This window comes from Hyaena hyaena, unplaced genomic scaffold (assembly GCF_003009895.1).
Source record: "Hyaena hyaena isolate Hyena2069 unplaced genomic scaffold, ASM300989v1 scaffold_18, whole genome shotgun sequence".
NCBI lineage: Eukaryota > Metazoa > Chordata > Mammalia > Carnivora > Hyaenidae > Hyaena > Hyaena hyaena.
Window position 1 is genome coordinate 3,061,926 of NW_024080649.1, and position 13,313 is coordinate 3,075,238.

At 40.6% G+C, this 13,313-nt stretch overlaps 1 protein-coding gene across 1 annotated transcript in view; it reads left to right on the forward strand.

Annotated features, from left to right (window-relative positions):
• The first annotated feature begins 891 nt into the window (after positions 1-891).
• LOC120224633 (cytochrome b5 type B) overlaps positions 892-13,313 on the forward strand; it is a 40,707-nt gene continuing 28,285 nt past the window's right edge. Inside the window, exon 1 of the mRNA XM_039222906.1 lies at positions 892-1,133. Coding sequence (XP_039078837.1) covers positions 972-1,133 — 162 coding nt within the window. The 5' untranslated portion in view covers positions 892-971. The remainder of the gene's footprint in view (positions 1,134-13,313) is intronic.

The window sequence follows — 13,313 nt, forward strand, 5'->3', positions numbered from 1 at the left end:
GTTCATTGGTTCGAGCCCCGTATCAGGCTTTGCAGTGACAGTGCTGAGCCTGCTTTGGATTCTGTATCCCCTTCTCTCTCTCTGCTCCTCTTCCGCTCGTTCTTTCTCTCAAAAATAAACATTAAAATAAGAATAAAAACCAGATCCCCTTTCCCAATTTTAAGATAGAATTAATGTATAATTAAATCAGATTCTTAGTAGTGGCCATACCCTACCTGTCCATGGCCTTAGGCCAATTACGCCCCCTCCCTTCCCACCTATTTTTAGCACCTCTATCAGTTATGTTTTAATTACTGTGTCAAGCGCTGTACAGATAACGGTCCCTCATTTAATCGGCCAAACTTCTCTACAGGAAGACGTTATCTTGCTCATTTTATTGGTTAGGAAAATGAGTCTTAGACGGGCAACAGATCATAGCCTGAAGGTTGCAAACAAAGGTGTAAACCCGCGCCGAAACAAAGGCCGCACAAGTGGTGGGGGGGGACAAGATTCGTGAGACTCCAGAGAGGTCCGCGGCGAAGGGAAGGGAAGTGAAGAGAAAAGGAAGCAGTAAAATGGAGATTCAGCCTCCAGTTACCAGACTCTGCAGGAGGGAAAGCAGAGTGAAGGTGAAACCTCTCTTAACACCTGTCTATCCGTCTCGGTGTAGGCGTCTCTCCAAAATCTCGGTACGCGGTTGGTGAGATTGGAGGGATGGACGGCTCTGATTGGCTAGTCGGATCTCGAACCAGGCCTACGCTCCAAGGATCGGGCGAGGGGTGGGTGGAACTTGAAACAGAATCCGTTGTTTCATTGGTGAGAAGAAAACGAACCAGGAACTATCCGGAAGCGTGATTGGCTGTTGCCAGGAGCCCACCGACGGCCGTAGGAGCCCTGGTTACGGAAGCCGGGGAGTGCTGAGGTCAGAGTCCACCTCGAGGAAGTTAGCTTTGGAAACCCGGTTAGTGGTGGAGAAGAGCTGCTCAGGCCCAATGGCGACTGTGGAAGCAAGCGGCAACGATGGGAAAGGGCAAGGGGTCGAAACCTCCGTCACCTATTATCGATTGGAGGAGGTGGCGAAGCACAACTCCATGAAGGAGATATGGCTGGTGATCCACGGGAGAGTCTACGATGTCACCCGTTTCCTTAACGAGGTGGGGGCCCGGGAGGTTGGGGGTCCCTGGGAGCTGCACGGGAGAGGGGATGGTCTGGACCAGAAAAGATGTAGGGTGTATGTGTGTAGGAGGGAAATGAAGCCTGGTTGAGGGCAGTTAGATGTGCGAAAGTGATCACGATCGCCCTAGACGGAAACCGAGGGGCCTTAAATCTGCATGCCAGCGCTAAATTACGGAGTCTTCACTAGTATCCTGAATTGCATATCATATACGGAACACTTAACTGTGCGCTAGGCCACACTCTTAAGCCATCATTATCCCCATTTTACAGACAGGGAAACCAAGCCTCCAGACTGAGAGCTCTCCAGGTCACACGCTTAACAGCCTATAACCATTCCAGCCTAGGTTTTGAAGGACTCCAAACCTGTGCTTTTTCCGCAGTGTCTTCATAAGAAATAGCATTTTTCATTTTCATAAAAAGAAGCTGACGTTATTTTTACCCCCTGATTATGCTGCCTTTATTTTTTTTCTAATTTGAGTTTGAGTTGACCTTGAGGCCGGAAGATCATGAGTTGACTTATTTGGTCATTGACATTCTCTGTTAAGTCTTCAAACCTGTTGCAATAGATCTCCTTATGCAAGTTCTTGAGACCATGGTGCAACTGAGTAATTTTTTTTCAAATTTTATTTTGAGGAAATAGGATAGACTTTTAATTGATCTAAACTAACTTTATTATTAAAAAAAATTTTTTAATGTTTTTATTTGTTTCTGCGAGAGAGAAAGAGAGAGAGAGAGAGACATTGTGAGCAGGGGAGGGTCAGAGAGAGAGGGAAACAAAGAATCTGAAACTGGCTCCGGGCTCTGAGCTAGCTGTCAGCGCAGAGCCGGACGCGGGGCTCGAACCCAGGAACCGCGAGACCATGACCTGAGCTGAAGTCGGACGCTTAACCGACTGAGCCACCCAGGCGCCCCTAAACTAACTTTATTAAGGTGTAATTTACATGCAGAAATTGTGCCCATTTAAAATGCAGTTTGATGAGTTTTAACAAATGTGTTCGCCCATGTGATCATGATCCCAATAAAGACAGCATTTCCATCACCCTAAAAAGTTCTCTCTTGCTCCTTGGCAGTCATTCCTCCCACCCTAATCCCTGAGACTTTGAGGTATTTATATACATATACATATTAACATATATCTATTTTTGGTGTATATCATGTTGAGTAATATATTAATAATCTTGTGGTTAATTGCTTGGAAATTCTTGTGCAATATAATATTGTAACTGAGAAAAACTTCATTTCTGTTGTTTTTGTGAAGCAAATATACTAGTAAAATATGTATTCTCTTAATTTCGAGCCTAGGGGAGAAATCACTGTATCCTGATTTATTTTTGAGAGAGTAGGAGAGAGACAGAGTGTCAGCAGTGGAGGGGCATGCGTGGTGGGGGGGGGGGACATGGAATCCAAAGCAGGCTCTAGGCTCTGAACTGTCAGCACAGAGCCTGATATGGGGCTGGACCCCATGAATTGTGAGATCATGACCTGAGCCAAAGTCAGATGCTTAACTGACTGAGCCACCCAGGCACCCCTACATCCTGATTTATAAGTCTATAAAAAGTTTTGAAATGTGAAGTTTCCCAAAAAGGCATTGTTTTTAATAAATCTTTCTAATGGACAGTAAGTTAACATCTTAGAATTTAGTGTCTTGTATTTGTATGGGGTATGGCCTTTTATGCTTTTAAAACAGTACGTTAAAAGTACTTTCCCATTACTTCATCCTTGGAGGAGTAGTTGAGAGTGACTTGGATGTAGTGATCCTTATGTTAACAGGGTGGGAAACAAGTTCACAGAGATTTTGGTCATACAGTTGATTGGTGGCAGAATCTGGTTTAGATAGATTCCTTGATTTCTCTTGTTTATGTAGCATTACTTCAAAATTCTGGCCTTAGGTCCTTAGGCGTATGCCTCATTGTAAGTTTCAGTTGTGGGCGGGTAGCGTGTTAAAGCACAATTCATAATGGTAGGTAAAATGTTTGTCATTTGTGGTTTCATTTCCCCTAAATTTCTCATTTTTGTACTACATATGTAATCTCCACACCCAACGTAGGGCTCATATGCACCACCCTGAGACCAAGAGTCATGTGCTCCTCAGACTGAGCCAGCCAGGCGCCCCTCTTCCAGGTTTCTTCTTGAGTGAATTAGAATTCATAATGAATTTGGAAGAAACACTCAGTGCTTATAGTGAATGTTAGTTCGAGATTGGACATTAGTTCACTCTTAAGTAGTGATTGCTAACCAGGTTCACAAATGTTGATGGAGCCAGAAACATCACAGGTGAAGCTGAGCCCCAGATCTTCACCTGCAATTAACTCTTCTTACCTGTTTCGTCTTCTCTGTTCCTATTTTCTTGCTCATTCTAAGCCTATTCGTTCATTTACTTGCTCATTCAAATATTTGTCAAGTGTCTGTTATGTGTTAGATACTGTTCTAGGTGCTGAGGAGACAGCAGTGTGTAGGCTGTATTTATGCCCACATGGAGATTAGTCAATGGCGAGTGGACAATAAGCAGAGTAAATAACTATCATGTATGCTGTGTTAGAAGTAGTGGTAGGTTCTAAGAAGAAAAATAAAGCAGAAAAGAGGACTGTGGATGTAGATGAGATGAAGAGGTCAGGGTGAGGGGTTGAAATTTTGGGTATGATGGTCATACTTGGTTTTATTAAGAGAATGACAAGAGTAAGGGCCAGAAGGAAGTTTAAGGGAGCTGGCCATGTGGGTATCTGCAGGAAGAGTGGTTGTGGCAGAGGGAGCAAGTTCAAAGGCCTTGAGGTGGGAGTATGTCTAGTGTTTGAGGACAAGTCAGGAAGGCTGTAGTGGCTAGAGAGTAGTAGATGAGGTCCACATGATCAGGTGGGGACAGATCAAGTACAGCTTTGCAGACTTTAGGAAGAATTTTGACTTTTGTCTGGGATAGGAACTCAAACTGGAGCGGAGGAGTGACATGATGGTTTAATAGTATCCCTCTGACTACAATGTTGAGAAGAGACTGAAAGAGGGCAAAGGGAGAGTTGAGGAGCCCAGTTAGGAAAAAGGCTATTGTAGTAATTTCGGCAAGAGGTGGTGGCTTGCACCAGGCTAGTGGCAGTTGGGGGGGTGGTGAGAAGTATCAGATTTTGGATGTGTTTTGATGGTAGAGCCAATAAGATTTAATGATGCATTGGATTTGAGGAGTGAGAAGAGTCCAAGATGGCACCAAAGTTTTTGGCCTGCAGGTCTAGAAGAACAGGATTGCTCTTAGATGAGGTGGGAAGACCTGCATCAGTTCTCATCCTTCTCCTTACAATTGAAATCACTTGGGGGCTCCTTCTTAGAAAGAGGGCCCTAATCTGAATATCCCATGTATGTAGGGTGCTTTTGTTATTTTTATTCTTTGATTAATGAATATGCCTATAATGTTACTCTGGAGTTTGAATGTGATGAGTTAGAATTGGTAGTGTAATTGGATTATCCTTCCCCTAACATTAATTTTACAGTTTTGAATTAGTGGTATTGGATTATTGAAATCGTAAACGAAAAACCAAAGCCTTGAAGTAGTACACATCTTTGTCTTTCCATTATTTAGTAGCATAGAACAATCACAGACAAATGGTTATACTATCTTATGACATTGGTTAGAAGATAAAAGTACAGCTCCCTTCACCAGGGTCAGTATGATTTTGTGAACCTTTGTGTCAGTCAGTATTTTATTTTTCTTACCATGTATCACAGATAAGAAGAGTTCAGATGCCATTGTCTTATGTATATAACCATTTCTGAAAAGAATAACTTAAAATAACACATTGTGATATTTTAAGGTTTTGTATGTATTTTTTAGTGACCATGGTCATGAGTGGGAATACTGCTTTAGGACTTGCCTCACAGATGGGATAGCATTTTACTTGTTCCACCGTTATTTGTTAGGTTCTGACTGTTAGGTGGTTTGGTACTAGGCCCTGGTGGCATATAAAAATAAACACGGTCCTGTCCTTGAAGCTACTCTTCCACGGGAGATAAAACAAAAGCAGACAGACATTCAATGATAGTGCTTTCTATGAAGGAAACCAATAGAAGTTGAGAAAGAAAAATGGGGGTGGGGGGGAGATGTATTTTAATAAGAGTTTTCTGGAAAGCTTCTGTGAGACGACTTCTAATCGAGCTGAGGAGAAGGAACAAGTTGGGAAGGCTGGAGAAGAGCATTCTGACAGCATTTGCAGAGGCGAGAATTTGGCCCATCAGAGGGACTGAAAGCAGGTGTGGCCTCGGTAGGGAATGAAGGGCAAGAAGGGCCAGAGAGCTTGGTGGGAGCCAGACCAGGCAGGCTAGGTAGTATTTTGGATTTGATTCTAAATTAATTGGAAAACCACTGAAGCCTTTTAAGAAGGGGGTGACATTAAAGCACTTTATTTTTCAAGTAGGTTACTTTGGCCGAGAAGTCAAGAACAAGTTGGAGGGAAAAGAACACAGAATGGAAGAAAGTAAAACTTTGAATTCTGAGGGATTGTTTGAATCGTTCTATATCTTCTATGCATATACCAGTATCTACAAATATGTACAAATAAATAGGGAAATAGAATTATAGTTTGAGTCCCATGCTCTGACTGAGCCAGCCAGACGCCCCAATCATAGTGTTTCTTAACGGAATTATAGTATCTATTAATTGATCTGTTTTAATAGTAAAAATAGTATTTACTGGGTGTTTATTATTCTGACCGTTTTGCATGTAATTTCTCTTTTAACTTCCAACCACCCTTCTTGAAGATGAGAAAACTGAGGTGCAGAGAAGTAACTTTCATAAAGTTATAAAGTCAGGTGGTACAGATGGAGTTTGCACTCAGGCAGTCTGACCTGATAGTCTATGCCTATTGCATTAGGATTTGCCTCAGACTGCAGAGTATGGAGTCAGGTCTGTTTTACAGCTAGCTTCTTTCACAGTTTAGATCTCATTTGGAAGGATTGGGAATGTGATAAAGGGAAGTTTAGAGCAGGTACCTTTTTCTGGTTCCCAGGTAATTTTATTTTTAAAAATTTTTTTTTTTTAATGTTTTTATTTATTTCTAGGAGAGAGAGAGACAGCATGAGCAGGGGAGGGTCAGAGAGAGAGGGAGTCACAGAATGAAACAGGCTCCAGGCTCTGAGCTGGCAGTCAGCACAGAGCCCGACGCGGGGCCCGAACCCACGAACCACGAGATCATGACCTAAGCGAAAGTCGGACGCTTAACCGACTAAGCCACCCAGGCGCCCCGGTAATTTTATTTTTTAATAGGTTATACAGGTATACTGTGAAAAGCACCTTCTTTCCATCTGCTCAGTTCTACTGCTGCTTATGTTTGCATCCTTCCAGAGATTTGTTTTGCATATACAAGCAGAAGTAAATGTGGTCATTCCCACTCTTTTTACCCCAAAGCTAACACAATATCCTCATTGATCTGTGCTTTGCCTTTCTCACTTAACTGTAAATCTTCAGATCTTTACATATCCCTTCCTGAAATACTTCGCTATTATTCATAGAATTTGTTGTATGGATCAAAATTTATTTAAACAGCCTCCCATTGATAAATATTTGGGTTACTGATATTTTTCTAGTTTCCCCCCCTCTCCTTTTAAAAAAAAAAATTTTGTTTTATTTATTTTTGAGAGAGATAGAGACAGCGTGAACAGGGGAGGGTCAGAGAGAGAGAAGGAGATACAGAATCTGAAGACAGGCTCCAGGCTCTGAGCTAGCTGTCAGCACAGAGCCTGACGCGGGGCCTGAACCCACTAACCGTGAGATCATGACTTGAGTCAAAGTTGGAAGCTTAACTGACTGAGCCACCCAGGCACCCCTCTTTTTCCCCCTCTCTAAAGTCAGCTCTTTTGAGATCAAATGTACATAAAATAAAAGTACAGATTTTAGGGGCGTCTGGCTGGTTCAGTCGGTTAAGTGTCCAACTTTGGCTCAGGTCATGATCTCACGGCTGGTGAGTTCGAGCTCTGCTCAGGCTCTATGCTAACAGCTTAGAGCCTGGAGCCTGCTTTGGATTCTGTGTCCCTCTCTCCCTCTGCCCCACCCCCACTCTCTCTCTCTCTCAAGAAATGAATAAACATTAAAAAATTTTATATGTAGAGTTCAGTGAGTTTTGACAAAGATCTCACCTGTGGAATGATCATTGCAATTGATATATAGAATGTATCTACCACTGCATTCTTATACAACCATTGATTTGATTTCTAACACTCTAGAACAATGGTATCACTTATTTCTGTTTATTGTCTTTGGCTTCACATATCTAAGACTTTTTTTTTAATGTATCGGCAGTTTGTTCCAATTTATTTTTATCTTTTACTTTAAATTTTTTTATTAAAAATTTTTAATGTTTATTTTTGAGAGAGAGAGAGACAGAGTGCAGGCTGGGGAGGGGCAGAGAAGGAGAGAGACACAGAATCTGAAGCAGGCTCCAGGCACTGAGCTGTCAGCACAGAGCCCAATGCGGGTACTGAACACTTGAAGTGTGAGATCATGACCTGAGCTGAAGTCGGACACTTAACCAACTGAGTCACCCAGGGGTCCCGATGTTTTACTTTAATTTTATGTGTTCATTTCATTGTATAATTGTACTGAAATTTATTTGTTCACCTGTTCATTGACATTTGAGTTGTTTCCATTTTTTGGCTATTGTGAACACAACTGCTGTGGACGTTCATGTACCAGTCTTCGTGTGGACGTATATTTTTTTTCTTCATGGTTAAATCCCTAAGAGTCAAAGTGCTGGGTCATCCTTTTTTTTTTTTTTAACTTTTTAAGCAATGTCAGGCCTTTTCTCAAACTGTCTGTATCATTTCATACTCCCACTAGCAATGTATGAGTTTTCCAGTTTCTCCACGCCCTCACTGACACATGATATTTGTCATTTTACTTATAGCCATTCTAATGGGTGTGTGCTGGAATATAATTTATGGTTTTAACTTACATTTCCTTGATGACTAATGAGGTTGAGTGTCGTCATGGTATGATTGGCCATTTGTATGGATTTTTGTAAGGTGTCTGTTCAATCTTGCCCATTTATAATTGGATTGTCTTCTTATTGACTTGAAAATATTCTTCATACATTCTGGATGCAAGTCCTTTCAGATACAGTTGACCTTTGAGTAATGGGTTTGAGTTGCATGGGTCCATTTACACGTTTTTTTAAATATAGTATTTTCTCTTCCTTATGATCTTTTTTTTTTTTTTTAAGTAGGCTTCACGCCTAGTTGGATCTTGAACTCATGACCCTGAGATTAAGAGTCACAAGCTCTACTGACTGAGCCAGCGAGGCACCCCATGATCTTCTTAATACATTTTCTTTTCTCTAGCTTACGTTGTTGTTAAAGAACACAGTGTATGATGCATGTAACATAAAGATTATGTGTTAATTGACTTTCCTATTGGTAAGGCTTCTGGTAAACAGTAGGCTATTAACAGTTAAGTATTTGGAGAGTCCAAAATTATATACAGATTTTCAGCTGTGTGGAGGATGGGTTTGACAGAACCCCAACCCCTGCATTTGTTTAAGGATTAACCTTATATGTGTCATGACTTATTCTCCTAGCTTATTTTGCCTTTTCATTTTTTTAACAGTGTTTTTTAAAGGAAATTTTGTTCCTTGTGTATATGAAATATAATTCTAATGTCTGGTTGCTGGCTTTGGGGTTCAAGTGTCTGGTTCAGTTTTGTACTTTACCTGTTAGTTGTGTAAGTGTGAGCACATAGCTAAAGGTCCTTACCCATCTGTGAGATAGAGATAATGGTACCTACTCCACAGAGTTAGGACAATTAATATAGATAGTGCAGATGAAGACTTATGGTGCCTGGCATAAAGAGCTCAGTGTTAAGGACCATTGGTTGGTTGATTGATGATTGACATTATTATTATTTTTTTTTTTTAATTTTTTTTCAATGTTTTTTATTTATTTCTAGGAGAGAGAGAGAGAGAGAGACAGCATGAGCAGGGGAGGGTCAGAGAGAGAGGGAGTCACAGACTGAAACAGGCTCCAGGCTCTGAGCTGGCAGCCAGCACAGAGCCCGACGCGGGGCCCGAACCCACGTAACCGCGAGACCATGACCCAAGCGAAAGTCGGACGCCCAACCGACCAAGCCACCCAGGCGCCCCGATGATTGACATTATTTTTATTAATAGTAAAATTTATTTAAAACAATTTATTCATTCCTTGTAGCATCTTTTGAGTGCTAAGTGTCAGATGCTCTGGAACGTAAAGGTGAATTAGATGTCTTCGACTTGGAGGCACCTGATAGGTTTGGTCATTTGAGCGTTGGGCTCTTGATTTTGGCCCAGGTCATGATGTCACAGTACATGGGTTCGAACCCTGCAACGACGGGCTTCCCGCTGATGGGTGGAGTCTGCTTGGGTTTTTCTCTGACTTTGTGTCTCTCTGTGTGTGTGTCTCCCTCAAAATATATAAACTTCAAAAAAAAAAAGATGTCTTGGACTTGTCACAGAAGATGAGATCTGTGCACAAGTAATTGTCATGCAAGGTAGAGAGTAATATTGTCTTAAAGACTGAGAATGTAGGCTTGGTTTGAGAGCAGGGTGCTGAGGGTAGCCCTAAAAGCTTCAGAGCCTAATACCAATTCTTACTAGATTTCTCCAAGGCTGGTTAAAAGAAAGTGCAATTTGATTGTCCTCTAGCGTATGAAATTAACAGATCTATAGGAAGAATTTTTTCTTTCCTAGGGCAGTTCCAAGTGTTTATTCCTAGGGAACGCTTGAAATCAAATGAGGCAGAATTTAATCTCTAGCACTGTCCAGATGAGATGCCCTGATGAACAAACTCACTTTCATTTATTCGTTTTGCATGTGGGCATGGGTGTGACATACACACCAGAGAAGGAGAGGGGAAATGGGAGGGAAGGAGGGCAGAGTGAGCACTCTCTAGATCTCAGTATGTTCCAGGCATGCAATGTTCTAGAATACAGCCTTGAAAAAGACAACCATGATCCCTTTTCTTGGGGAGATTATAGTCTAACCGATGAACAAAGGCATCAAAGAAATTATTGCAGTTGTGATAAATGAATATTATGAAGGTACCTAAGGAATTTTGAGAATCTGTAGCAGTGGGATTTACTCTAGTGTGGATAAGTTATGTTTGGATCTGCAGACCTGAGATTTGGACCCTGGGCGGTGGTGACTGCCAGGGTTATGTACACCCTTTCTGACAGCCATCAGGTTAGTCCGTTCTGGGTGGCACCTCTGCCTTACTAGGTTCTTTCTAATCCAAATGCTGCGGACCTGCACCATTTCCTCCTGTTCACCACTCGGGTCTGTCCTGTTTCTCTGCCTTGTCAGACTGCTTTTGATCTTTTGGCTAGAGGTCCTTCTTCTCATCACCTGGCGTAATTTTGCAGTTTCTGAAATCCTAATGTTTCTGGTCAGGTGGTCCTTAGCATATCCCTGTTGCTACATTTTTATTACATCATTATGAGATTTCCACTCACAGAGAATTTGTGTAATTTCTTCCCATCACGATTTTTATTCCATTACTGTCATTCTTCCCATTCTCTTCTTTTCTACCATCTCTCTCCTATCCTTTGCATGAAAATAGTAATCTGGAAATGCATTTCCTTTTTTTTTTTTAATTTTTAAAAACTTTAAAAAAGTTTATTTATTTTGAGATAGAGACCGCATGAGTAGGAGAGGGGCAGAGAGAAAGGGAGAGAGAGAGAGGGAGGGAGGGATGGAGAGAGAGAGAGAGAGAGAGAGAGAGAGAGAGAGAGAGAGAGAATCCTAGCAGGTTCTATGCTTGAACCAGCAAAACTGTAAGATGATGACCTGAGCCAAAACCGAGAGTCGGACGCTTAACCGACTGAGCCACCCAGATGCCCTGCAAGTACATTTTCTGTTAGTAATTTGTTCTCTCTCTTTTGTGTATTATAAATCTTCTGTCCTGTTTTCAGTAATACATAGTAAATGAACTTGAAGAAGAGCCCAAAGGCTTCTTCCCTGCCACCGATTCTTTGGACAAATGAACTGACTAAAATTCTTCACCAGAGGACTTCACAAAATTTCCTTTGTATCTGTGAAGTATTTCACTTGATTATTGCTGGACTGAGAGAGAAATGAATGGATCCCAATCATTGCTTCATCCCTTTTGAAAGTTTGCTATCTTCATTGCAGTGTAGTTTATTTAAAACATTTTATTTGTAACCATGTGTAATGGCTTACATAATAAAAGCTGGGACAAAGTCAATTAGTCTGAAAACTACAAAGGCTATCCAAGTCAAAATAATTTTTTTGTAAATTCGTATGAGATTGAAAAGCAAAGCAGGTCCTAGGAAAAAAAATGGGAAATATGTACTGCCTTATATTAGATATAGTGAATAAAAATAGGGAGAAATTTAATTTAATTTCCAGTAGATTTGAAGAGTGTAGGCCACCAATCCAGATTATTCAGGTTAACCCTTGGAACTCTTTTGGTATCATTTTTTTGTTTGTTTGTTTGCTTTGCTGTGATTCAGACTAAAGTAAATTTTTGGCTAATATTAATTATAGGTATGTAAACCTAGCTTTATTATATTCTTATTGTGCTAAAATATATATCACATAACATTTGCCATTTAACCATTTTTGTGGTACAATTCATTGGCATTAATTTCATTCATAGTGGTGTGCAGCCAACACTGATACCGGTTTCTAAAACTTTTTCATCATCCCAAGCAGAACCCTGTAACCATTAGGCAATAACTACCCCCCATCACTCTTCCTTTGATCATTTCTTTTTTTTTTTAATTTTTTTTTATTTTTTAAGGTTTTTTTTTTATTTTTTTTATTTCTAGAGAGAGAGAGTGAGCAGGGGAGGGTCAGAGAGAGAGGGAGTCACAGACTGAAACAGGCTCCAGGCTCTGAGCTGGCAGTCAGCACAGAGCCCGACGCGGGGCTCGAACCCACGAACCATGAGATCATGACCTAAGCGAAAGTCGGACGCTTAACCGACTAAGCCACCCAGGCGCCCCTTCCTTTGATAATTTCTAATCTGCTTTGTCTCTTTGGAATTGCTTAATTCTAGGTACTTTAAATACATAGAGTCATACAATATTTGCCCTTTTGGTGTCTGGTTCCTTTTCACTTAACATTCTGTCCTGGTTTAAAACATTTGTATCGTGGTAAAATCTGAATAACATAAGATTGATTATTTTAACCATTTTAACCATATTTAACTGTACAGTTCAGTGGCATTACATACATTCACATTGTTGTGTGATTATCACCGCTACTTATCTCCGGAACTTTTTCATCAGCCTGATCTCAAACTCTACCCATTAAGCAATAACTCCATTGTCCCTCTTCCTAGCCCCTGGTCATCACTGTTGTATTTTGTCACTATGAATTTGACTATTCTAACGGCCACATATAAATTGAATATTTCTATATCTGCCCTTTTGTATCTGGCTTGTTTCACTTAATATAACGTCTTAAAGGTTCATCCATGCTGTAGCATAGATCAGAATTTCCTTCCTTTTAAGGCTGAATAATACTCCATTATATGTATATACCACATTTTGTTTGTCCATTCAACCATTCATCAGTGGACACTTGGATTGTTTTCCATCTTTTGGCTGTTTGTGAATAATACTGCAGTGCACATTGGCTTACAGGTATCTATCTGAGTCCTTGTTTTCAGTTCATACATACATACGTACGTACATACATAACTAGGAGTGGAATTGCTCACTCATATGTCAATTCTGTGCTTTTTGTGGAAACTCCAAACTGTTTTTCGCAGCAGCATTTTACATTTCCACCAGCATTGGAACCAGAAGGTTCTGGTTTCTCCATATTGTCTCCAGCACTTACTCTTTTTTTTTTTTTGTGTTATAGCCATCCTAGCCAGGTGTAAAGTGGTATCTCATTGTGATTACATTGATTTGCATTTCCCTAATGACTAATGATGTTGAGCATCTTTTCATGTACTTACTGGTCCTCTGTATCTTCTTTGTAGAAAAATCTAATTAGACTCTGCCCATTTTTAATTGAATTGTTTGTCTTTTTGCTTTTAAGTTGGATTTCTTTCTATATTCTGGATATCGGTCCTTTGTTAGATATTTGATTTGCAGATATTTTCTCCCATTCTGTAGCTTGTCGTTTCACTTTGTGGATAATGTCCTTTGGTGTACAAAAGTTTCTTTCTTTTTTTTTTTTTTTTTT